Raw genomic sequence first — 26442 nt, 5'->3', positions numbered from 1 at the left:
CCAGCTGTGTAACCCTCCGTGCTTTGGTTTGCTCATCTATAAAATGGGTATCCTGCCTCTTAAGGTTGTTGCGGGGAGTATGTGAGTTACTAAGGGCTGAGAACAGTACTAGCTAATGACCTTTTTCTCTGGACCCGCCCTCCATGGCGCCCTCTGGCCACAGTGCTTGTAACTGCACTCTCTGTCCTTGCTCATGCTGGGCCTGGCCTGCTGGGTTCCTGAGGCCCCAGTGGTTCTGGGACTTTATTTTTTTGTTTTTTATTTTTTGTTATTATTATTATTATTTTCTCATTTCTCTTTTTCTGGGACTTTCTAAGGGTTTGAAAGGGCAGCAAGCAGACCTGGGCCAACAAACTTGGGACACCAAGCAACCCCCACCCCTCTCCTTCCTAGAGACATACCTGGGCCCCTGCTCTCTGGCCTTAGGAGTGGATGTCCTGGGGGAATTTCAATCAGGGTGTGAGAACTGGTCAGGCCACAGAGGGCAAATAGTTTCAGAGAGGTGTGGCTTTTGAGGTCTTTAAAGATGACATGGATATCATGCCTTTGAGAAGTATAAAAGGCCATGTCACATCAGGTACCCTGTCATGCCCATGAGAACTGCCGGCCTTGCCCTCTCCTCCCAACACATGGGCCCTTCTATCTCAAGGGCAAAAGAAGGTCAGGGAGAGGAAGGGAGGGGATCCCTGACCTGGGAGAGGGAGAGTACCAGGGGCAGAGGCCTGCCTGTCTGGTGACCTGAGCCCGTAGGAGACCTATGAGCACATTTATAGGGGTTGTGCTGGGTCAAAAGTGGTTCTCTGGGCCCTGGTATGTTAGACAGCTGGGCACAGGGTCCGGGAGAGGCCCCATGAAACTAGTTGGCAGCTGAAGGACCAGGTGGCGCTCTTCACCAATCCGGCAGCCCCTGGAGCAACACACTGGGCAACAGCCCCACCTGGTGGGCAGATGGGGACGACCATGGGCCAGAAAGCGCAGGGGAGGAAAAGGATGACGTGGAAGGGGGCAAGCAGGTGAATAATCACAAGGCAGGTTTAGAGTGGAAGGGGCTATGAGGTCTTCTCTCTAGTAGAAGCCCCTCGTAAACATGTGCTCTCGACTCCCTTAGATGAGGAACTCATTTCTTCTGAAGGGGATCAGGTAATTACTCATTGAAAGTTCTTACACTTTTTGGAAATCTGCTTCCATCAGTCCCCTGACCCTCTACTTGGAGGCTTCCAAGGGTAACCTTTCAAATATTCGAACACAGCTACTATATCCCTAAGTCCCCATTTGCTTCAGCCTTCCAGCGTTGACTTCAACCTTTCACCCACTACATCTTTTTTCCACTCAATTATCCCTTTTTAATCTATTAACTTCCGAGGAACTTCCAATTCTATACCCAAGCCATCCCCTCCCCACACTAGCAGCAACATTTTTAAAACGCCTCTGATCTCAACCTCATGCTGTTCAGGGTCTGATATTTTGGGGGGTTGATGCTCTGATTTGGGGGTCAATTTAGATGTCCAGAGCACAGGCTCTGAAGTCTGAAAAACCAGTGTTCAAACCTGGGGTCTGCCACTTACTAGCTGTGTGACCTCAGGCAAGTTTCTTAGCCTTCCTGAGCCTCACTTTTCTCATCTGCAAATTGAGGATAGAGGTATTTAATACCTGGAGTTGTGGTGAATATGAAATGAGATAAGGCAGGTGAAACACTTAGGACAGCTCTTGGCAACACCATTCAGCTCCTAAGTGGCCATTATAAAACCACATTCCTCTGAGTTTTGGGCTGTAGGGAGTGCTTTGGAGAAGAAAAGGTGAAAAGGCAGAGAGAAGGGAAAAGGAGACTTTATGAAGTTAGGCAGCCTTTTCCAACCAGCACCAATCCCAGGTGAAGTCCAAAAATGGCACCTTGTTCCAGCCCCATTTCTAGGGGTGTCTCTGGACAATCCCTCTCCCTACCCCCACTGTAATGAGCAGGCCTTGACAGCTCTTAGAAACTGAGAGGGTTTAAAATTTAAACGTCTTTGGGGGCAAGAGAAACACACCAAAATAAATATACCTACCACTCAGAGGAGAAAGGGAAACTTGGCAGGGGCCCCAGAACTTTCCCCACCCCCGGCCCTCCCTAAACTTCCTCTTGTGGTTTCTCAAGAGTACAACCTGTTCTCCCCAGCCAAGAGAGTGCCTGGGGCAGGGGGCTGGGGCATGCCAAGGGTTCCATCACACCCCACCCTAGATGATAAGGGGAGGAAGGGGTATATGTGACAGAGCCTGGAGGTCTGCATAGTTCTGAACTTAGTTTCTTGCTTACTTGTTATCTTGGGGTGGCTTCCTTCTACCCTCAACAACCATGCCCCCCCCCCAACACATACCCCTCTCTTAAAGGCAGATGCACAGGACAGTTTGACTGCAGGCAGACAGGGACCACTTCAGGCCTCCCCAAATTTGCACAGAAGGCTTTTGTGAGAAACCTAGAGTTTCAGAAAGGTGAGGGGAAAATGACGGGAGCCCACAGAACCCCTGTCTGCAGCCCGCATGGCCTCAGTCGGCCAGCAGTCATGGGGTCAAATACACACATGCAACTGTAGGCTACAGCAGCTGTGGGGAAGAGAGGCAAGCATCTTAAGACTGCTTCCACTTCCTGACCATCTTCTTTACTCAACTACCGAGATGGACTATTCCTCTTGAAATCCAAATTAGGAGGGTCTCTGCTATTCTTCAGGATTCCCAAAAAAGAGGTGTCTTGGTTTCCCACATCCCCAGATGCTGGCACATCAAACCTGGGTAATAAAACACACACACACACCATGTCCCTCCAACAACCCTACTCTGGGCCTGCTGGAGCTCCTTATAAACAGGACTAACACCTATGATCAGCTAAAAGGTTGCTCTCCTCTGTATCACCCAGGATACAGGCCTACAGACTCCCTTCCAGAAAATCCTAGCTCTTGGCTCAAGCGCACTTTCGATGTGTTCAGTCAAGGAGGCAGGCTAGCCAAGTGACCTGGGTTTAATTCCAGCTCTGCCATTTATTTTTGGTGTCCTCTAGCAAAACTACTTCTCTTCCAAGTTTGTCATCCATATAATGGAGATAATCCTAGTATTTACCTAATAGGACTGGTAGAAGGGTTAAATGAGACATTACCTAAAACTGAAGAGTACCTGACAGTACTCTAGAACATCAGCCAGTATTCTGAACCCTTGAGGGAAGAAAACAGGAAAGAGAAAGCTCTTGGGACCACAGAGGTCATGGTCTCAAGGACTCAGCAAAGGCTGGGATCCTCCTGAATTCTCAAAGCTGCTTTTGATTCTAAATTCCAGGGCGGTAGGGTGGGAGAAGCTCTGACTACCTAGCCTGTGCAGGCAGATATGGCCACAGCAAACAGGTGTTGACTAAATTCATAAATTGTTGTGTGTCATCTCTCAAGGAAGTAAAAGAACAGTAGAATTTCCAGGAAGGCAATGAGAGATCCAGTTCTCTTCACCCATGTCTGGTCCCCAAGAGAACTGAGGTGGGGGTGATGGGGAGTACAGATCAAGATTTGCTAGATGAAACAATCCTAGAGTCCAGAGATGAGGAAAGGGGTGCCCCACATGTGGGAACTGTCACATCACCCCGGGGGTGGACCCTCCCAGCTGCACACAGCTGGGAATTTCTGGGTTCTTGGGGACTAGCCCAGAAACTTCTTTCCCTGAATTCATTCTTTTCATTCTCACCTCTTCTTGGTGCCTGGACAGTGGGTTAAAGAGAGCAGGTACTGCTTCTGGGTCCCCACTCTATCTCAATGCCCAATGCCACAGTCAAGGTTCAGTACAGCTCTGCAGAATGAATAAGTGCCCCCCAAAGTTTCTCCACTCCTCTGCCTGGTGACTATTCATCATTCAGAACCCTACTCAAATGTCGTCTCTGAAGCCTTCCCAGCCAGCCCAACTTGGCATGGTACCTTTGCTGTTCTATGACCGCCTTCCCACACCCCATCCACAAACTAGCTATTGATTAATAACATCATTGCACCCTCAGCATCCTACACAATTTCAGACACTCAGTAGGTGGTCAATGCTTGTAAATGAATACATTAATACTCCCTTAGTAACAACAACCAATTTCTTCAATTATTCCTCCAGTTCACACAATGGAAGGCACAGAAGAGGCTAAGGCCATCGCTGGTGCACCCATCTGACACCAGAGGGACGAATACGAGGGGTCCCTGTTTCCAGCCCTGTCCTCTGGCCTCTCACCACCTGGCTGGCAGCAGGACCCGAAGGCTCCCTGCTCGCACTGGGTCTGCCCTCCTGTTCATCTCCCACCCCTATCTCTTGAGGTATGAAGGACGACGGCAGCCCAATGAAGCCACAAGTCTGCTTAGAGGGTGGCTGCGCAAAGGGCTCAGGGCTTTGTGGAGGCTCCTCTGCCTTTCAACTACGTGCAGAACAGCTCGTTCAGACAGAAAGTGAGCCGAGCTTTGGGAGACATCGGGGAAGTAATGGGGAGCGCGGTTAATTCCTTAGCCCTCCCACCCTGACCCCCTACTCCGGCGCATCCAGCGTGAGCTTGGAGGCCCCAGCGACGGGGGTTGATGCTGACACCCCATCTATCTTGGTTTCCCAGACCTCGAGCCTACCTCCTTGGCAGGTGAGCCCCCGGAGCATCGACTGTGGCAGCAGACTTTCTCTCCCACCGCCGCTGGCTTGTTTTTGGGAAGGTCGGGGTCGCCACCTCCAGCCACCACCGAGAGGGGCGTGCACACCTCCCGTAGGCGCCCAAACAGAACCAGTCTCCACCCCCGCAGGCGCGGCGTGTTTACAAAGTCCGCGCCGCAGCGCGGATCCCGGGTTTAAAGCTGGGCAGGAAGTGGGGAAGAGGGGGCGGAGGAGACAAAGGGGCTGAATTCTCCGCTCAGCTAAGGTTTGGGCCGCAACTGGTCGTGGCGCAGCCCTGCGGCTCACCCTGCGTTGCGACCCCAGCCTGCTGACCCCGGCCACGTGCCTTAGGTGAGGGGCCGCGGCGCCTCCCGGGCCCAGGTGCGAGCAGCGGGGCAGGCGCAGCGCAGCTTTCCTGACTTGTGCCTTCTGGGCTTTTGCGGCTCATCCACGCGCCACCCAGGAAATTAACAAAAACCTTAGGCGCTGTTTCGTGACCTCTTACTATATGTCTGGCACTGTGACAGACGGTTTGTGTGTATTAGTTCATCTTTTCACCTGCTATCAAATCCACCCCAGATTCACAAAAGAGGAAACTGAGGAACGGTGAGGTAATGTGTTCAAGGCCCCACAGCTAGCGAGTGTTAGGATTCAAACACAGTATCTCCGTCCTGCCAGGCACCCACAAACCTGGTGAAATGAGGCACGGTGCGGCCCCAGTCCCAGCAGGAAAAGACCCCACCCAGAGCGGCTGACGGGTGAGTGAGCCACAGAAAACCTGACACTGCGTGGACGCAACGCCCCGGGAGTGAAGCGGACAGGGGACAGCCTCCCGCCGCCTGCGCCTCCCGGCTCGCCTGCAAATATCTGCGGACAGAGCGGGAGACGGCAGCGGGACGCAGTGGAAGACCTGCAATAGGTAGTTGCTAGGCTTAGTTCCAAGTGGGCCATTGGCGGGCTGAGGGGCCGTCAGCCCAAAATAAAGGTTTTCCAAAATGTGCGGTCTTGGAGAATCACCTGGAGAGCTTTAAAATACAGGTTCCCCGGTCCCTTCCAGAGAGCGAATCACCAGGACTGGGCGGTGGGAGTGGGCGATGGGCGGGGCAGGGCTCACTCAGGTGTTGCTAACAAATCAGGCAACTTTGGAGCGTTCCAGAGGTGTGCTCTTTATGAGAAACGATTTCATCTTGAAATAGGTGTAAACCGAGGATGCGTTTTCCTGGCCAATTCCGAGGCTCGCTGGGGTCCTAGGAACCGTTAGCTCTCAGGTCACAGGAGCCGAGGTCCTCAAACTCACCCACTACCCCGCAGGGATTTCGAAATGCCCAGAGGGGTGAGTTCCGCCCCGCCCCTTCGCGCCCTTCCCAGTCCAACGACTACATGTCCCATCCTGCCCTGCGCTCGCGCACACTACGCAAAGCAACATGGCCGATACAGCGGCTACTGCCGGGGCTGGCGGCTCCGGAACGGTAAGGGTGCGAGGCGCGAAGCCGAAGCCGAGAGAGTCTGGGCATTATGTAATTTTCCCTTAGCCTGGGCAACAAGCTCATACGAAATCCAGCCCCACTATGAGCTCCGAGTGGAGGAGGGTCTTTCAGGCCGTACATCCCCCCTCCTTGGGACTTGGCGGCGGCCTTCTGAGTTGGTAGACCTATGTACCTAGTGGCTCCTTCCCTGTTGGGGTTTGGGAACCCGGAACACCTTCTGATTGGGCCGAAGACCCCGTTTTCGCCTTCTTATTGGCCAGCCAAAGTTGGGAGGGATTCGCGTTTCAAAATATTTAGCTTTCCCACTTTTCTGTGCCTCCCTTGCTCTCTTTTCCTCGGCGTAGTTTGTAGTTGCTTTAATTTTCCTTGTTAGTGAAATGGTGTGGAGATGGGAGGAACGAGAGAGATTTTTCTGGGATATAGGCATGAATTCAATCCCATCATGCGTGTCTGTCTCTTCAACTGTATATTCTGATAATCTGCTGAAGAGAAAGTAAAAAACAGCCCGTTTGTGTTACGGAGTTTTAAGATTTTGGTAGAGAGAAAAGCGATCTCCGTATTTAGAGCCGCTTGGATGCTCAATGATTACTCAGTTGGCCAAGATCTGTAAGTCTGAACATCCGAGGCTACCACATTTTATTAAGCACTGATAAATATTTAGCATTGACAATATGGGAACTATATGATTGCATCCTTGCCTTGTGGATGGATCTCTCTCTTTCTGGCCTGCTGATTCACAGAGATCAGGAAGTAAACAGTCCACTAACCCTGCTGATAACTACCACCTGGCCCGGAGGCGAACCCTGCAAGTGGTTGTGAGCTCCTTGCTGACAGAGGCAGGGTTTGAAAGCGCCGAGAAAGCATCTGTGGAAACACTAACAGAGATGCTGCAGAGCTGTAAGTACCAGGATACAATAGGCCTTCTTCGAGTCAGCCAAACATCTGTTCTGCATCCTGCGTTGTGATAGTGTTAGAGCAGATTTAAGAAAAAGAACATCCTAAAGTGACTTACAGGTGTTAGAATCAGATAGACCTGGTTGTAAGTCATTGTGCTGCCACTCAGTAGCTTGGGCAAGTCACTAAACCTGAACCTCAGTTTCCTCATTTGTGAAATGGGGTAATAATTAGTACCTCATGGAGTTATGAGTATAAGTGAGATGTAGACATAAAACATTTGATGCTGGGAACATTTTAAGTTCTTGATGGCTTGTAGGTGCTGTTAGTATTACTGTTCTCCGTGCTCAAAGAGTTTACAGTATTGTTGGAGAGCAGGATTAATTCCCTTGAAACAGATGCAACACATTAGATAATTAAATACTATCTTATGTGATACAGAGAGTAATTACAGAGATGAGAGTGAATACATTTTATAGAATGGGGAAAAAAGGACAGTTTTAAACGGAAATGTCTTGGGGTTTAGGAGCCTGGAATGGTCTCACATAGGCTTTCTGCGTGTATAATATATTTCCCTGTTTGGACCTTTTTTGGGTGGGAGCTGGTAGGATGGGATGAGGGATGGGGTTATTTAAGGTGTTTTAGGGAAAGGAGTCAACACCTATCAATGGAAATGAAAAAACGGTTTAAGCAAAGGAGAAGTTGAACTGCACTACAGACTGAACAGAGAGTTAGCCAACTCGGTGGGAAGCTCTGGAGTGGTTATTGCCAAGCAGAGTGCCCCACCTCAGGAGCAGAAGGCCCTGCCTTTGTATTTAGGTCTTGATCAGTCGGTAGAAGTGAACTGTCCCAGGAAGGGTGTGATCTGGGGTGAGGTGACTCTGCAGCTTATGTTTAGAATTTTTAAGTACCATAGTTTTCCTAAAGCAGCAATCTCAAATTTTTTGTTCTTAGAAACCCTTTAGACTCTTAAAAATGGAGGACCCTGAGGAGTTTTTGTATATGGGCTTTATATAGAGAGACTTTTGCCACCTTAGAAAATAAAACTGAGGAAATTTTAAGCCATAGTAATGCACAAGCACATGTTCTATTATCTGTAAGAGCCGTGATATCATCACAGGTCATAGAGTCTCTGGAAAACTGCATGAGAGAGTGAGAATCAAAAAGTCAGAGTGTCTTAATTTTATTCTGAAAATAGTTTGACCTGTGGACTTTGGAAAGGTTTTCAGGGACACCCAGAGATTCCCAGACCACAGGTGGAGAACTTTTGTCCTAAAGGAATGGCCAGTAGTTCCCAACAGATGAGGATTCAGTTCCTTAACAGATCTTGGAGTTCAGTGTTTAAAGGTCCTTAGAGTTGAGGGAGTTTTTTCTCATACCACCAGACAAGAGGCCTCGTTTCTCTCAGAAGAAATGGTTGCCACTGACAGGGGTGGAGCTAAAATAGTTGTGTATGAAAGCTATGAGTATTAGAACTAAAGATTTGGAAATAGTGTAAAAGTCTGCCACTTCTAGCAAAAGGAAAACAAGGGTGGATGGCTTACACTGACGGCCTGTCAAGGCTTGAGCAGCTCCATGTTGTCAGTCGCCCTGGGTTGTGTTAGGATTTGTGTTAGTTGTAAGCATCGGGCACATTTGTTATACTTGTTGACTACAGTCACTTTGCCTCTTGGGACCCCAATCTTAGTCTGGGTTCAGAGCGCCATCTCCATATACTTTTCTACATTTTGTATACATACCTTTGACACCCTAGGACCTGCTGGCATGTAAGAAAAAGTCCTATTGGATGAAGATATCTTAACTGCCACCTGACTTATTTCTAAGATGTTCTACCAGGATTCTAATTAGATTACCCCCACAGTACACACATGCTGCCCACCATGTCCCTGTGTGGTGGCAGTGTTAGTGACTTGCTCAGCGTAGCGTGGCAGGTTGGTAGTAGGTCTTCAGTTAGACAACTCCCTGTTACACAGAACTTGCTTTTATCTTCTGAATCTTTAGGCCCCTACAGCAGGGGTTCCTTACCTTTTGGGACCCCTTTTACAAATCTGATGAAATCTGTGGATCCATCCCCACAAAAAGGCTCTTTTGGTCTATAAAATTTAGCACAATTTCAGAAATCTCACGGAACTGCCTATCTGCCTCTGAAACATGGCCCATTCATGGAGCCCAGTTTCACACTTCTCCTTTTCCCTGAAGGACTTTAGCATGACTCTAAAGTAGAGGTTCAGCTACAGGCAGAAAAAACAAAAACTTGCCCACCAGAGAATAAGACTTATTATTATTTTTTTTTTGGTCGCAAGTATATGTAACATAAAATTTACCAATTTAATTATTTTCAAGTGTACAATTCAGTAGCATTAAATACATTTACAGTGTACAGCCATCAACACAACCATCAACACTATCCATTTCCAGAACACTTCATCATTCTAAATAGGAACTCTGTATCCATAAACAGTAACTCCCTATTCCCCCTTCCTCTCAGCCACTGGCAACCTGTAATCTACTTTTTCTCTTTATGAATTTTCTTCTTTCTGGGTACCTCATATAAATAGAATCTTAAAATTTTTTAGTTTTTGTGTGTGGCCTATTTCACTTAGCTTAATGTTTTCAAGGTTCATCCATGTTGTAGTGTGTCAGAACTTCATTCCTTTTGAAGGCTAAATAATAACCCATTGTCTGTGTAGACCACTTGTTTATCCATTCATCTATTGATGGGCACTGGGTTGTTCCCACCTTTTGGCTATTGTGAATAATGTTGCTTTGAACATGGGTGTACAAGTATTTGTTTGAGTCCCTGCTCTCAGTTCGCTTGGGTATATATCTAGGAGTGGAATTGCTGGCTCATGTGGTTATTCTTTATTTAACTTTCGAGGAACTGAGAATAAGACTTTATGCCTTTGATTCTTTCCTAGATATTTCAGAAATTGGGAGGAGTGCCAAGTCTTACTGCGAGCACACAGCCAGGACCCAGCCCACACTGTCAGATATTGTGGTCACACTTGTTGAGATGGGTGAGTACACCTCCAGTTTCCAGTTCTTCAGTGCAGCTGAGTTGGAGTTACAAGAGAGAGAGAAGAGACTCCCAGGATCAGCTAAGTATTCTGAGGGTTCTTGAATTCCCTCACAAGTCTTCTAGTTTGCTTTGAGCTGGACAGAGTTATCAAAAGAGGATTCCCCTGAATGCATCTAAGAGACCTGCTAACTCCCTGTTGAGGGTTTCTGCTGGAACTTCTACTGAATGGTAGCAAAGTGCTTGCTTGAGCTGGGAGTTTAAGCTCTCTGGCCACAGCACTACCTGTCCCCTTCTGTGTTCACTATCCAGTGGTCTGGGCAGTGATTTTTGTTTTCCTCTTTCTTAGGTTTCAACGTGGACACTCTCCCTGCTTATGCAAAGCGGTCTCAGAGGATGGTCATCACTGCCCGTAAGTGACTTTGAACTGAGTCCTCCTGAATGCTCAATTAATGCTTGGGATGAATGAATTAAAGAGGGCAGGGATCAGTTTGTAGCTACTTGTTGTTGCAGGCTCCTTTCCATTATTTGGGACTATTTATAATAAATTCTTTATTTGGGCTAATAGGGTTAGGATGTGAAGTTCAGTCATCAAAAACGTAAATAGTTTCTGAGGTGTTGCTGTGGTTGTTTATACATCAGCCCTCGAGGAGCAATCGATACCCTTTGAAAAATTTTAAAGTTCTTGTTCTTCCTTAGATCAAGAGTCAACAAACTATGGTGTGTAGGCCTAATGTAGCCCAAGCCCTGTTTGTATAAATAAAGTTTATTGGAACTCAGCCATGTTTATGTATTATCTGTGATTGCTTTAGTGCTTTCATGGCAGAGTTGAGTTGTTGTGACAGACAGTATGGCATGCAAAACAATGTATTTACTCTCTGTCCCATTACATAAAAGTTTGATGACCTTTGCCTTAGGTAAGCTGAATGCTAAAAATTGAGTTGGAGGTAACTAGTTTGGTCTAGTAGGACCTGGGGAGAATTTGCTAAATTTTTTTTTCCTATCACTCTTTTCATGCTTACATCTTTAGGAACTTCTCTCTCAAAGTAGCATCAGAATGTGCCATTTTCAGTCCCTCTAGCTATCATTAACCCACACTTACTTCCCCTGGCTCAGTGTTTGTTACCTGGGTTCTGTGAAAAGAGTTAACAGTCCACCTAACTTACTTATTTGAGCCCCTCAGCATGCCCTTTTATATAGTAAACTTGTCACAGCCTCCCAAGAGGCATGCTAGGCAGATAGTCACAGATGGAAATGTCACTCCAGGTCATCCACCCAGGCTGGGCATTGTGGGGAGGACCTTCTCAAGTCCTCAAGCCATTGAAAGTCTTTTCTTGAAAGAAATACAAAGTGTGCGTTATGTAGATCATTGAGGTTCATCATTTGCTTTAAGAAAAGGAGATCTTGGGTAGAGAGCCAATATCCTGGGTGGAAGAATAACTGATTGTGACTCTGTTGCAGCTCCAGTGACCAATCAGCCAGTGACCCCCAAGGCCCTCACGGCAGGGCAGAACCGGCCCCACCCGCCGCACATCCCCAGCCATTTTCCTGAGTTCCCTGACCCCCACACCTACATCAAAACTCCGGTGAGTGACAAGCCACTAGGGGGGCTGCAACTGATGGAACAGCAGAGTCAATTCCTACTGACTGTCAGACTAGAGTCCTAAAGTTTGTTGGTAAAAGAACTCAGAAAGTCTTTCCTCATTGAAAAACAATTTGGCAAAGGAAAATTGTGTTCTCCAGTTTGCTGACAAAAATATAGTTAACAAAGAAATCGAAGCCAGTCAACAAATAAAAAAATAAAAAGAAATCGAAACTGGTGTGATTTTGCCTATCTCACCAAAACACTTAAGTACCTAGCCACGCAGAGAAAAGACAGAGTCTGCAAAATGTTTGAAGTAATTCTTGGTGTAATTATTGTTAACTTGTGTTGTTTTTTGTATGCTTTTCTGGGTTTTCCAAATTTTCTGTAATAGAATAGAGTTATTTTTGAAATCAGGGAAAGGAAATACCCCACAATGTCCAGATTATTTAAAACATACTTGTTGAAATCATGAAATGGGACTTACCATAACTCTTCATTCTAGGTCTGTTATGAGGACAAGTTGAATTGTCCTCCATGGTTTGAATGTGCTCTCGTTTGCCAGACAAGCAGCCTCACCTTCCCTTGGGAAGGTCTGATGTGCATAGGAGTGTCCCGAGGCCCTTCCACACCCTTCCTTTGTCCCTGCCTCCCCACCGTGTCCTGGTGCAGATAAAGCGTCATGCAGGCTGTTGGGGCAAGTCCTCCAGGACATTCTCCACACCTCAGGACACGGGGTGGGGACAGGAATAGATGGTCACCCACCATTGCAATACAGCCATTGCCTTTGACCAGTGGTCTCTGTGTTAGTGTCCTGGTGCTGTTGTAACAAAATGCCACAAACTAAATGGCTTAGAACAGCAGAAATACATTCTTAAGTTCCCAAGGCTAGAAATCCAAAATCAGGGTGTCAGCAGGCTCCCTCTGACACCTCGCCCCTTCCTAGGTTCCAGTGGTTTGTAGGCCGTCTGTGGTGTTCCTTGGCTTGTAGATGCATCACTCTAGTCTTCGGTCTTCACATGACTTTCTCTCTGTCTCTGTTTTCATGTGGCCATAAGAGCATCAGTCATATTGGATTAGTACCACTTTACTCCAGTAAGACCTCCTGTTAACTGATTATATCATTCAATGACCCTATTTCCAAATAAGTTCATATTCTGCGGTGCTGGGGGTTAGGACTTAGTATTTCTTTCAGGGGGACACATTCAACACACAACAATTTTGAACTCTCTTATTGTGTATTTCTGTCAGTCAGATATTAAGCACATATTCCAGTATCTGTTTGCTTATTTACAGGAATATTATAATATAACACTATGCTAAAATGATGTACATTACAAGATAATCTGACCCTTATTAAAAGTTCAGGAAACCTGTTCACTCCTTTTTAGTGGCAACTATGTGATTGCCTCTGCTTTTTATTTTTTTAAATCTTGCTTTAATACTTGGGTAGAATAGTTAAGTTGGAGATCTGATTCTAAAATCAGTTTATTCTGATACTTTAATAGCTCTCATGCTGGAAAATTATAAAATAGGTGGCATCACTGGATGCCCTTAATAAATCATAAAACTAGTTTTTTTATTGTCATCTACCAATTATTTGAATAATTTTGTTTAAAATTTTCTATCAAATACCCAGCTTGAATATCAAACAATTGTCTTAAAAATAATTATTTTTAACAAGTATCTTCAAAATCTACTCAAATTCTTTACTTGGGGAAGATATTAACCACGTCATAAAATTCTTTAAGCATGGATATGGGAACTGTGTAGCTGACACACTTGAATGAACAGTAGAAATGTTTCTGAGCATCTCCTTTAAAAATCCTATCTACATCATGAAGAGTAGTTACTTTTTGGTCATTGTTAAAGTGTCACCTTTAACCATTATGATTTAAAATGTTTTGGCTGACTTCTCATTCTGATTAATTTCAGTCATTTTTTGCTCCATAAGGTGATTTCAAAGAGCCCACAATTTGGATTGGGGGGAGTGTCAAGTGTGCCATATTCTTCGTCACTTGCACTTACGTTAATATCTTTAGCCTGCATTTCCTTGAGGGACTTGTTTGGGACATGTCCATTTTGTGAGGGTTGGTTTAAGAAACAAGACAGTACAATCTGAAATTTATACAAGCAGCCGCTCGCATACTGCAGGATGTCACATTGCCCTAATGGAACCAGTCGTCCCTGGGAGGGCTTCCCTGGCGGATACCCACTCTTCCTTCAGTGTGCATCTCTAATGCCTGAGACCAGCTGTCATGAAGCTAAATGAAGGCCCGTGGTCAATTGCTGTAGTAAATATTTGTGTGTTTCTTAATTTGGGGGATTAAAAATAAATACAGATAATAGTTACATCATTTTCTTTCTGGCCCTTCCATTGTCCTTGGGGAGCTCTGCCTTAAATGACGGTAGGGGGTCATTTAAGGCATGAGAGGACATAGCAACAGCAAGGCAGGCACCTGAGGAGAGCAGAACAATCCATCGGTATTACTCCAGTGTCTTTGCTGTTCTCTTTTTTAGACATACCGTGAGCCTGTGTCAGACTACCAGGTCCTGCGGGAGAAGGCTGCATCCCAGAGACGAGATGTGGAGCGGGCACTCACCCGTTTTATGGCCAAGACAGGCGAGACTCAGAGTCTTTTCAAAGATGATGTCAGCACGTTTCCATGTGAGAGTCTCCCGGTGTGGGCCCTGAATTGCCAGTCAGATTATCAACTGTCTTCCCTTTCTCTCTGCATGGTAGGGAGAAGCGACTAAGCTTTGTCCTTGTCTGGGTTACAGCTTATTCTTCAGATTTCTGGCTGCTTTTCCCAGATCTTTAGGGCCTGTCCCTACCTGATGACTCCAAAACAGTAATGACCTCTGTTGGCATTTGCTGCTTGGGGTACCTTGAATTTAGGCTACTTCAGGGGTGACTGAGCCCTGGCATCAGTGAGTCTCATAGGGTAAAAGTGGCAGCCCCAGTAGTAGAAGGGACACTGGCATCAGGGGGCAGGGCAGTCCCAGAACACCTGCCAGGCTTTGCCCTTCAGGATGTCCTCTCTCTGGTACCACCTCTGCAGCTTTTCCAGAGGTGAACAGGGAAGACTAGTTTGCCTGATTCAGTCAGCATGCTCCTATTGAATGCTCAGGTGTGGCCTTGGAATACTAGCAGGTAACAGTTATTAAGTGCCAGACGCTTGTACTCATCATTTCCCCTGCATTATCTCATTAAATCCTCTCTTGAGCCTAGGAATCGGGAACTATTATCACCACCATTATAGGAGCCGGGGATTATAGACAAGAAATGAAGTAACTTGCCCAGGGTCACACAGCTAAAAGATAGCATTCAAACCTAGCTCTTCCTGATTGCAGGCCCCCACATGCGAGCCTCAGTTACAGTAATCTTAACTCCTGATAATCACATTCTACCAGAGAAGTGTGCAGACTTTCTTTTAACTTACATATATATATTTTAAATCACTTTCTCCTCCCAGCCTCACTGCTTTTTGAAAGAACTAGAGCACTCATTTACCTGGAGTGCCTCCAGCTCAGTGGCTATGCACACATGCAGAGGGTCCAGGCTGAAGAGATCTGTGTCCTTGCTCAAGAGATGAGGCTGGCCGGGGTTAACTGACCCAGGACACAGGATCATTGAGCTGATGCTTTGCTAGGATTCAGCCCCACTTCCGTGTGATTTTAGTGGTATTTGGTAGAAGTGGGCTCTGAAGTCATATTGTCTGAGGTCATATCTCCTGCTGCTGCTTTCTGGTGCTTGAAGAGCTCATTTAGCCTCCCTGGGCCTCAGTTTCCTCATCTGTAAAATGGGGTTGGTAATTGTACTTAGTAGGCTAGAGGCAAGGATTAAAAGTAACAGGCATAAGGCGCTTAGGATGTTGCCTGCCCACAGTAAGTGCTTGGAGCATGTTAATCATTATTGTCGTTCTGGGCTGCTTACTGATCTCTCATAAGGCTCCAGGCTGCAAGGACTCTGACAGTGGAACTGTGCCTCTCTTCCAATTCCCCAGTGATTGCTGCCAGACCTTTCACCATCCCCTACCTGACAGCTCTTCTTCCATCTGAGCTGGAGATGCAGCAAATGGAAGAGACAGATTCCTCGGAGCAGGATGAGCAGACAGACACAGAGAACCTCCCTCTTCATATCAGCACGGTGGGTCCTGCCTTCTGCTGCCTCAGAGTACCCCCGAACTAGCCCATGCTGCCCTCAGCCTGTCACCCTGGGGATTGGACATGCGTACCTCAGGTCTCTGGCTTTATATTAGGGACTTGCTTGGTGAGCTCCTGATGATCCAAGTGTACAGGATCACTTGAGAGACAAGCCTGTGTCCTGGAGTTTCATTCATCAAATCAGCGAATATAGAATGTGCACCTGCCAAAGCCAGGCACTGTTCCAGGGGCTAGGAGATTAGTGGGAGACAAAAGAGAATTTCCTGCTCTCATGGAGCTAAGGAAAGATGATAAATTAGGAGATAGGAAGTAGGTATAGGTGTGGGGGAATGTAATATTAGGTACAGGTCCAGGGGGGTGTGACAGTTGAGTAAAGACCTGAAGGGATTAAAGCTTGAACATATCTGGGAGCAGAGCATTCTTTGCAGAAGGAATAGCAGATGCAAAGGTCCTGAGGTGGGAGCTGTTGGGTTGAAGAACAGCAAGACATCAGCATGGCATGAGCGGCATGAACAAGGTGGAGAGTAGCAGGGATGAGGTCAGAGAGCTCAAAGGGAGTCATATCTTAAAAGCTATCTTAAGCACTTGGGCTTTCTTTCAGTAAGATGGGAGCCACTGGAAATGCTGAGTAGAGGAGGGTCAGGATCTGATGTACGTTTGTTAACAGGATCAGTCAGGGTGCTGTGTTAAGAGTAGACTCTAGAGCGTAAAAGCAGAAGCAGAGAGACCATTTAGGAGGCTATTACAGTAAATCGAGAGATGGTACTAGAAGCAAATGTTTTTAAGACATGGTCAGATAGATTATTTGGTCAGATTCTAGATTATCGCCAGAGCAGAGTGAACTAATGGAGTGGATATGAGAGAGAGAGTCAGAGATAAATGCAAGGTGTTTTCCCTGGACAACAGAAAAGATGGAGTAGCCAACAGGCAGAATACGGAAGACTGTTGGGTCGAACAGGTGTACAGGGCCAAGCCAGGAGTTCAGGTTTAGGTGAGGTTAAGTTCGAGAAGCTTATTAGACATCCAGATGGTGAAATCAGGCAAAGTGGTGGGTGTATGAATTGTACTTTGAGTTGCTGTTAAAGCTAGAGATGCAGATTTTGGGGTCATCTGTGTGTAGCTAGTTTCATGCCAGGAGACTAAATGGGCTCCTAGGGAGGGAGTGAGGATAAAAGAAAGAGAGGTGCAAGGCCTGAGCCCTGGGCTCCCCACTGTCCAGAGGATGAGGGAGGTGAGTCGAGTGGGGACCAGCCACAGAGCTGGAGCTGAAGAAGCCACAGCCAGAGAGGTGGGAGGGCCCTGGAGAGTGCGGAGTCCTAAAGGCCAAAGGAAGGATGTGTTTCAGGGAGAAGGGAGCGCTCAACAGTGTTGAAGGTTGCAGTTAGTTCTGGTGACATGAGGACTGAGAATTTGCCCATTAGATTGGGCAGTTGTAAATGTGATGTGTGACCTTGACAGAGCAATTTCAGGAAGAATGACAGCAAGGGCCTGCAGTGAATTCAAAGAGAGTGGGAGAAGAGAAATTGGAGTCAGTGACAGACTCATGCTGTCCATTACAGAAGCCACCAGTCACATGTGCCTGTTAAAATTTAAATTAATGTAAATGAAATAAAACTAAAAATTCAGTTCCTTAGTCACATTTCAATAGTCACCTATGGCCAGTGGCTCGAATACTGGGTAGTGCAGATATGAACATTTATACCATCATGGAAAGTTCTGTTGGACATGGTTATGTAGATAATTGTTTCAAGGAATTTTGTCTGAAGGAAAAGAGAGAAATGGCGTGTTAACAAAATAGGGAAATTAAGGAATTAAGAGAACTGTTTTTTTAAGATAAAAGAAGATGTTTGTGTGCTGATAGAAATTATCTGGTAAAGAAGGAAAATTGGTGCAGGAGAGAGAGGCATCTGAAATGATGTTCTTCAGTGTGAGAGGGCACGGGATCTAGTGACAAAGTGGAGAGCTTGACCTTATTACAGACTCCGCACACCCAGGATAGGAGACCAAGCCTGTGCAACAGAGATGCAGGTGGCTGAGGAGATGTGCCCATTGGGACTTATGGATGCCCTTTTCTGGCTATCAATGTGTTGTACTTGGCAAGTAAAAGGAGGGTAAGACCCCACTCTTGTGCCTGCACCTTGGGAGAAAGGGCCAAGTGGTAACAGAACTTCTGGAAGCACTTAGGCCTGTCACGCTAACAGGACCCTTAGTGTTGGGTGCCCATATTGATCCATCCTGGCCTTGGCTTTTAAGCAAAGAATGCCGAGTGGGCATTATTGTTGGACCAGGTGTTCCTCATGTGTAAGGTGTGAGGCACCACATGGCACCCACAGCTCGGTGCCCGGTGGGGAGTGTCAGTGCTGTCTCTGTTACTTGCTGTCAGTCTTCCTTGCTGGAGCACCATTCCTTTCTTTTTTTTGAAAATTAAGTTATTGATACACAATCTCATGAAGGTTTCACATGAGCAACATTGGTTTCAGCATTCACCCATATTATCAAATCCAACCCCCCAACCCATTGCAATCACTGTCCATCAGTGTAGGAAGATGCTATAGAGTTATTACTTGTCTTCTCTGTGCTATACTCAAGCACACATTTCTTTAATGTTGAATTATTCCTTTCAGAATTAGGGCTGGGAGTCCATGGCTCTACATAAAGCAAAGGAACTTGTTTTTCTACACTTCTGTTTTGTACTCAGTTAATTTGGTCTGAGATCTGGTGACCTTAGGAGGTTCACCTTAGGAGGAGGAATCTTCTAAGCAAGTGTCACCATCCCTTTGTAAGTACAAATAGTTAAGGGGCTCGCAGATGTGTTATCTGACACTGACAGAATGACATAGGCGAGGTTGTGGCAGTGAGTGAAACAAGGCAAAGAGGATGCCGGGAGCTACCGGAGGACTCCTGGATCCTGAGAGGCCGGGGAGCAGTGTAGACCTGGCCCTTGGAGTCAGGCTGGCCTGGCCTCAGTGCCGGGTGTGCTACTTCCAGATATGGGGCTCTGGCTGCCTTACCTACCATCTCAGTCTGTTTGCTCACAGTACACATAGGAATAGGAACACCTACCACCAGGAAGCAAGGAGCCTAAGACAAAACAAGCTAATGTATATCAGGTGCCTGGCACCTGGCAGTTCATGGCACCCACTGCTCCCTCAGGCTGTTTCAGGCTGTACAACCACATGCTCATCTGTAAATAAATAAAAAAATAAGACTTCAAGTAAAGGATTCTAGCAGCAGTTTGTGTACAATCGATTGGACTTGTTAATGTGATTTTGTTGGACTGGCAAATACAATCTTATGTTTCAAAATTCAGAATATAGAGGAGGATGTATGGTGACAATTCTCTCCCCTCCTTGTTCCCTGTCATCCACTTTCCTCCTACAAAGCAGCCACTGTCACCAGTCTGTTGTGTATCCTTCTGGAGACATAGTTTTTTATTGTTGCTTTAAATACAAACAGCAGATCACAAACTGTTTCCCCTTGTTGCTTCCTTATCCGTCTCCCTTGGTGATCATTCCGTGTCTCTGCAGAAGCAGTTGCTTGCTTCTTCCCTCCTCACAGCCTCACCAAATTCTACTGGATGGACGGAACACTTGGATTACCCAGTCCCCAGGGGACATTTAAGTAATTTTCTATCTGGAGCATTACAGACATTGTTACAGTGAATTAAGTAACTGGGATTTTTAATTATTCTTTCATCTGTAGATGGCAGCACATCTCCTAAGGACTATTGCCAGTAGTTACTTTGTCTAACCTGGTTCTCCATCTGCTTGAACATAAAGGGACTATTCATTTTTAATTGGTGTGTAATAGAATTTTTTTTCTTCATGCCTTTGAGCTAACTGCCTTCTGCAGACAATCCCAGTGTCTAAACTTTTGTTCTTTTATGAGCAATGTGTCATTCATTTACTCAGGTATTTATTTAGTTCCTGGTATGTGTTAGATACTGTTCTGGGTACTTGGGATACATCAGTGATCAGAACAAATAAAAGATCTGCCATTTAAGAGCCTATGTGCTGGGAGTGTGGAGACATGGCATGAATGTAATATATAAATAAGTCATTACATAGTACATTAAAGATGAAAGTGCTACATGGTGTGGCAGGATAATGGGGAAGACAGTGTAGCACAGAGAAGGCAAATAGTGACTCTTTGGCATCTTACTATACTGATGGGCAGTGACTGTAATGGGGTATGGGGGGGACACGATACTATGGGTGAATGTAATAACCACATTGCTTTTTCATGTGAAACCTTCATAAGAGTGTATATCAATAATACCTTAATAAAAAAAAATGAAAGTGCTATTGTGGCAGATGGGTAAGGGAAGGTCCAGGGTAAAGGGTGGAGGTTTCAGTTCTAAGTAGAGTGCTCAGGGTAGACATCACTGTAAAGGTGATGAGCAGAGACTTGGAGGAGGTGAGGGAGTGAGCCGTGTGGATATCTAGAGAGTGTTCTGGAAAGGGAGTAGCATGTGCAAAGGCCCTGAGGAACAGCATGGAGGCGAGTGTGGCTGAGGTCAGATCAGGTAGGACCCTGTAGGCAGTTTTAGGAACTGGATGAAATGGGAGTTGTGGGAGTGTGTGGAGCAGAGTAGGGACATACCTGAGCTGCTTCAAGGACTGCCAACTGTCGTGACAAGAATGGAGCTCAGGGGGAGATGAGTCAGGGTGCTGTGGCGGTTGTCTAGGTGAGAGATAGTGGCAGGGCCTAGCAGGTGGTTGCATTAGAGGTCGTGGACGTGGTCAGATTCTACCTGTATTTTGAAGGAAGGGCCAGTGGTTTCCCTGAGAGGTTGGTTGAGGGATGTCAGAGAGAATAAAGCAAGGATGACCGTGGAGTTTGGGGGCTTGAACAACTGGAAGGATTGAGTTTGCCGTCGCCTGTGAGCAGGAGTCTTGCAGGAGGGCTGTTTATGCACAGGGGAAGGTTTCAGGCACGTTAAGTTTGAGATGCCTGCTTGACACCCGTGGAGGTGCTGAGCGAACAGTTGGCTGTGCAAGCGTAGAGGTCAGGAAGAAGCAAGAGGCACACACGGGAGTCACTGGCTTGGAAATGGCACTGGAAGCTGTGGGCCTGGGTGCCACGCAGGGTTCACTGGAGCTTGCGCAGGTTGCCTGAGCCTAGTCTTCCCACGGAGCTCCTGACAGACCCTTCTGCTTCCTCCTTTTTTTTTTTTAACAAACCTCAGCCAGTTGGATACTTCACTTCTTTTATCTACTCCTCTTACCCCTCCCCTTCTCAAGGCTGCCACCACCTGAAGGAGGCAAGAAGGTGGCATTTCTACCAGCTCTGTTTGGGGGAAGAGAAGCTGTTGTCCCAGACTCAGGCCGCACGCCTGGCCTTGTGAGACAAGTGAGCCGAATGGAGGGAGCCTTGGTCCCCTCCAGCAGGGGTCCCACGGCTGACTTTTCAGCACCCCTGACTCTGTCACCTCCATCCTTATTATCTCCGGAAACACTTAAGGCACAATCGAAGTGAACCTTCAGTGACTTTGAGGGTCAGGGTAGGCTCACTTATTTCTCTACACTTGGTGTAAAGAAATGATAGGAGGGACTTCGGGGGTGAGTTACTAAATGAAGCCTTAAGTTAAGAATGGTTGGAGCCAGATACCTAAGGCAAGTCTGGTTGGAGCCAGAGCTTGTGTTTGGCATGAGCTGGGTTGGTCTTGGGGCACTCACTTTCAGGAGAGCCTCCAGCAGTTCCAGATGGCTGCAGGCCACCTGTGGCCCTCCCAAGTTGGGTTAGGGTGTTGGAGGGATGGGTGCACAGGGATGGAACTGGGGCTTTGGAGAGAACAGAATTGTTGGGCAGTGAGAAAAGGCTTGCCAGGGAACCTAGAGGGGAGCCAGTTTCTGGAGGCTCAGTAAGCCAGAGACCAGTGTCCTCAGCCTGGGCCTGCTGTCCCTTGTGGAAGAACCTGCTGTTCATTTCATGCCATCTGATGTCAGCACCTACTCTGGGGTCTTTTAACATCAGAATCTCCCTGATGAGGTCAGGTCCTCTTGCCTCCTTACAGAACAAAAATCTCAGTGAGAGAACCCTTGGCCTGTCACCAGGGGGCGCAGCCCAACCAGTCCCTTCTGGCACTGAAAGTCCCTTAGGGCCTGAGCTTCTGGATCCAGTTCTTCATGTGATCTTCTCCCCTCCCCTGCAGCTTCTGCTCGTTTTAAAGAACTTGGAAAATAGAAGAGAGTGTAAATAAGGAAAGGGGAATCAGTCACCTGTATTACCTGAACCAGTTTTAAAAATTTCAACTCACTACTTTTTTCTATATCTACACACAAAGGTGATTTGTAAAAATTTCTAAGTGGGATCATATTGAATATATGTAAACTTATAAACTTTTCTCTAAAATCACTTTCCTCAAAAAAGAAACAGTATAAGACCTGACCCACAGGTTGCAGGTGGAGATGATCTGGGATGTTCCCATGTTGGTACCTCGATGGGGGACCCTCAGGGCTCAACAGGGGTCTGGACTCCACTGCAGTGTGGTCATTGGTACCATGTTACAAGTAACAGATATTTCAGAATTAGGGGGGAAATCTTTTGTGATTTCCACAGATTTGGCCTAGGAGAGGCCCCGAACACGTAATGGTTGTCACTCTGTGCCTCTCAGTCCTACAGGAAGCATCGAGGGTCACTTCTTCTTCATCTCCCCACAGGCTAGGCTTCCTCTTTGAGCATTTAAATTTTAGCCCCTCACTCCCTCCCCCTCCCGTCTTTCTAACTCACATCCCTGCCTTCTCAAGAAGTTCCAGGTTTTGTGTTCTGTGCTCCACTGTATCAAAGCCATTGCTGTTGCTGTCCTGTGATAGCCAGCCACCACCTGGACCTCATTCTGTCTGGAGCTGAGATAGGCACATGGGAGAAAAGGTGCTCCCTGGGCTTCTAAAATGTCATAATGAAAGGGATGCCAATAGTAGTTCTTATTAAGGGCATGATCTCTTTCCTTATACCATTGGTGTTGTTTTGCTTTATTTCGGCTTCTGCTCAAAGGATGATTCTGGAGCCGAGAAGGAAAACACCTCTGTCCTGCAGCAGAACCCTGCCTTGTTGGGAAGCCGGAACGGGGAGGAGAGCGTCATCGATAACCCCTACCTGCGCCCTGTGAAGAAACCCAAGATCCGCAGGAAGAAGTGAGTTGGAGGCTGGGGTGCAGAGGTTTCTCCGGCCAGCTGAGGTAGTCGCCCCTGCCCCTTGGCAGAGAAGAGAGGCTCGCCAGTGGGTCTGAGCCTTGGGGAAAGTCCCTCTGGTGAGAGCAAGTATTTTCCCTTTCCTCCCCTTGCCTCCCATATGAACCTCTTGTTGCAGAGAGGTTGGGCATTGTGCAGCCTAGGACCAGCCCTCACAGCCCTGGAGTTGTTCCCCCTAGAAGGGGAGCAGGTGGGACCCCCACCAGGCAGGCTCCATGGATTCCTCTCCTTTCTAGGTCCCTCTCGTGAGCGGAGGAAGCCTGCCTTGTACAGAGACACGGACACCACCCTCACTCACCCTCCAGGGGGAGTTAAAGACCCTCAAGCGAAGAAGAGAGGGTGGCCTCTGTGTGGTTGAGCCAGGGTGTGACAAAGTATGATTTTAACAGCAGACTCTATATCATAATTACCTGTTTTCACTGGATGTTTGGGTTGAGGAAGATACTCTGGTAATAATAATGAGGCTTTCTTAATCAACCAGGCCATACTATGGCGCATGGGAGCACTGGGATATGATGTTTATCATAGGACTTAATTCCTGGGAAACCTGGAAGATCGTGGAAGATGGCAGGAAAGAAAGGGTCGGTGCCTGCTTTGCTTACTGCCAGAAGACTTGTTTGCCTAGTTTGTATTTCAGAATATGTGGAGCCCTTGTATTGATGCAAACAGTTTGTGGCACCAATTTATTGTCCCAGAACCTCATTATTTCTCTCATCTGGGCTCCACCTGCCCTGTTGAGCTGATTGAAATGACTTTGCTCTTTCTCAGTTTAGTGGTAACAGGGAGCCCACACAGTACAGGACCTGGGGTTGACGTCAGGGGGCATGAGCAGACACGTTAACGTGGAGGAGAATGACACACGCATGCAACATGGATTCTCTCATCAAGACAGCTCCCTAGTGCAGGGCAATGCTCTCTCCTGAGAGATTTGTCATTTATTGTTTACCTCAGGAGAATGTTTGCTTGGGAACCACTAAGCCCGGCCCCATCCTGGAAAAAGGTTTTTCTGAACAAGGGCCTAGATCAGTGGCTTAATCATGGAATCACCAATTTTGAACTAACTGGAAGAAGATTTGATGGGGGCATGGGGTGAGATTTTGAAAACGGCTTGGCCTTGTATTCTGAAAGCTGAGAAACCTGACCGGCCCACTGGAAGGCTGGTAGGGACAGAAGGCCATGTCTTCACCTTACAGCAGAGGTGGGCCGAAAGCAGCCTGCCAGCTAAGCCAAGGTCTTCTTCCAGAAACACGTCTGAATCTGTTAACCTCTTTGCCTCCTGGGGACGGAAGACTTGATGTATACCCTACAAACCAAAAAACAAGTGTTTACAGAAGGTGCTGCGTAAGCTGAAACCCTTTGGTCGCCAAAGGAAAAGATTTAAAAACCAAGGCCAAGGAAGAAAAATGCCAGCAACCCGGAAGTTAACACAGGATGAATAGCGTTCCCTGGGTTAGCATCCTAAGGCCCATCCTGAACTTACACTTGGCTTCACAGTCATACCTTCTGTGTTCTTGGAGAATTTGGTGACTTGACAGCAGGTTGTGTTCCTTGAGCCTCCCTGTTCTCTAGGACACTCATCCCATTGCCTGGAAGGGAAGAGCTGCTTGTCAGTAACTAACGAGGGGATGTTACAAAATTACATTTCCCCACCTCTGGATCCAGTAAGAGTTTTCCTTGTTTGTAGTGACCTGAAATTCTTCCAGTTGAAAATAGTCAGATTGGTCCTGTGCTGACCTCAGAGTTGGTGATTTGGTTCTTGGCGGTTTTTAGCCCGTTGAGTTTAAACACAGTCCCAGGTTTGAGCCATGATGGATGCAAGGCTGAACTGTCCTCAGGGTGCTCGTCCCAGGCAACACGTCTACAGTTGCTCTTTTTCCATTTACTCTCCAAGCAGCTGTTGAATGCTGTTATGGGATGAGGTGGGGTTTGGAGAAGAGTCGCCATTCCCTCTGTTGCGATTTCAGAGGCTGTACTACTGTGATTCTGCCCTGGATGAGAGCCCGTGGCAGATGGTGAGACCACTTGAAAATTGACATGACTATTGTGTAAAAACTGTGCATAATTCTCAGTGTATATTTACAAATTTCTATTTTGTATAACTTTGGGAGACTTCGTAGAGGGAAGAAGTAATAAAGCCAGGTTAAGGATATGATTTATGAGCTCTTAATAAAGGTCATAATAAAAACTTTGTTTTTAAAAATGCGTTTAGATTCAAATAGCTACCACCACATACATTCAAAACAGAATTGTATGCTTTGAACTTAATCTGTATTCAAACATTACAGCAGTAAGACTGTAGACAGATAAGTAAGTTTTTTTGTTGGACCAAGTACCCCCTTAAGATAAATTCTAGCCGAAATAAGCAGGCAACGAGAGGGAACAAAAGGCCAGGCAGTTTATTTGAGCACAATTCCCGGGTGATATTCCTCAGTCTGAAACACAGGCCGGGGAAGTCACACTCAGCAGGGCAGGCAGCGAGTTTTTAAAGAAGGTAAGGGGAGGCAGAGCTTAGATTTACAGCAGTGCAAGGATTGGCTAGCCTAAGGCACATTTTTCAGGTTGGGAGGGGGCAGCAGCCGGGGACTTTGGCACATCATCAGTGTCCCACGTGCTCACCCCTCCCCCCAGAGCCTTCAACCTTACACTCCCCAGGAACTGTCTAAAACTTTCTATTTGAGAAACTTTCCAACAAAATTAGAGAGGAAAGTACATACACTTTCCCAATATACCCTTCACCTGGCTTCAGCAATCACCAACATCTTTTCTATTCTGTTTCATCTATTTCTCCCACTTTTTAGAAGAGAAATCCAAGACCTACATCATTTAATTTTTTAAAGCAAGTTCAAGATCCATGTCACTTAATTTGTAAATATCCCATTATGGATCTTGACAGAATTTTTTTTTTTTTAATTGTAGATCCACAGGATGTTGCAAAGAAAATTGTCACTAAGTTCCCTGTACCCTCCACCCAGTTTCTCCCAGCGGTAACATCTTGTATAACTAAATGCAATACCAAAACCAGGAAGCTGGTACTGGTTGTGATCCACAGAGCTTTGTCATACCTCACCATCTCCCGTGTGTGTGTATAGTTCTATGCAGTTTTGTCGCGTATAGATTCAAATAGCTACTGCCACATACATTCAAAATATCAGAACATTTCCGTGACCACAAGGCCCCCTCTCTTTACAAGCATGTCCACCTCTCTTCCCCATCCCAAACCCCTGACAGCCACTGCTCTCTTCTCCATATTTATAATTTTATTTAAAGAATATTATATGAACAGAGTCATAGAATTTATAACCTCACAAGATTGGCTTTTGTCACTCAGCAAATTGTGAGAGAACTGTCCAGGCTTTTGTGTGTGTCAGTCTTTCTGTTGCTGAGTAGTATTCCATGTCTGCTTAGCCAGTCACACTTTGAGGGACATCTAGGCTGTTTCAAATTTGGGGGTGTTACAAATACAGCAGCTATGAACATTTG

The 26442-nt window shown here is 46.6% G+C and overlaps 3 protein-coding genes across 5 annotated transcripts in view; 1 reads left to right on the top strand and 2 right to left on the bottom strand.

Annotated features, from left to right (window-relative positions):
* Positions 1-4723, bottom strand: part of MED20 (mediator complex subunit 20) — a 101323-nt gene extending 96600 nt beyond the window's left edge. The window contains exon 1 of the mRNA XM_057494010.1: positions 4605-4723. The gene's annotated coding sequence lies outside the window, so the exon portion shown is untranslated. The remainder of the gene's footprint in view (positions 1-4604) is intronic.
* CCND3 (cyclin D3) overlaps positions 1-5920 on the bottom strand; it is a 76671-nt gene extending 70751 nt beyond the window's left edge. Inside the window, exon 1 of one of the 2 annotated variants that reach the window (XM_036927611.2) lies at positions 5738-5920. The gene's annotated coding sequence lies outside the window, so the exon portion shown is untranslated. Of the gene's footprint in view, positions 1-4604; positions 4790-5737 lie in introns of those variants that run through there. The other variant, XM_036927610.2, reaches the window with a different exon arrangement.
* Positions 5921-5981: 61 nt separating this feature from the next.
* Positions 5982-25162, top strand: TAF8 (TATA-box binding protein associated factor 8). Of its 2 annotated transcripts, none has more exons than XM_036927604.2 (9): positions 5982-6092; positions 6851-7007; positions 9923-10021; positions 10370-10432; positions 11482-11606; positions 14123-14270; positions 15610-15752; positions 22766-22905; positions 23199-25162. In XM_036927604.2, the coding sequence occupies exons 1-9, from the start codon at positions 6048-6050 to the stop codon at positions 23209-23211; spliced, it is 933 nt and encodes a 310-aa protein (XP_036783499.2). In that variant the 5' UTR covers positions 5982-6047; the 3' UTR covers positions 23212-25162. The 2 variants fall into 2 exon arrangements, with proteins under 2 accessions (XP_036783499.2, XP_057349986.1); XM_057494003.1 differs by having other exon boundaries at positions 22766-22949; positions 23914-25162.
* The last annotated feature ends 1280 nt before the right edge of the window (positions 25163-26442 follow it).

Source organism: Manis pentadactyla, chromosome 16 (genome assembly GCF_030020395.1).
Source record: "Manis pentadactyla isolate mManPen7 chromosome 16, mManPen7.hap1, whole genome shotgun sequence".
In the NCBI taxonomy this organism is placed as follows: domain Eukaryota; kingdom Metazoa; phylum Chordata; class Mammalia; order Pholidota; family Manidae; genus Manis; species Manis pentadactyla.
Note: the sequence above shows the minus strand (reverse complement) of the source record. Positions and strands in the feature narration are given on the sequence as shown.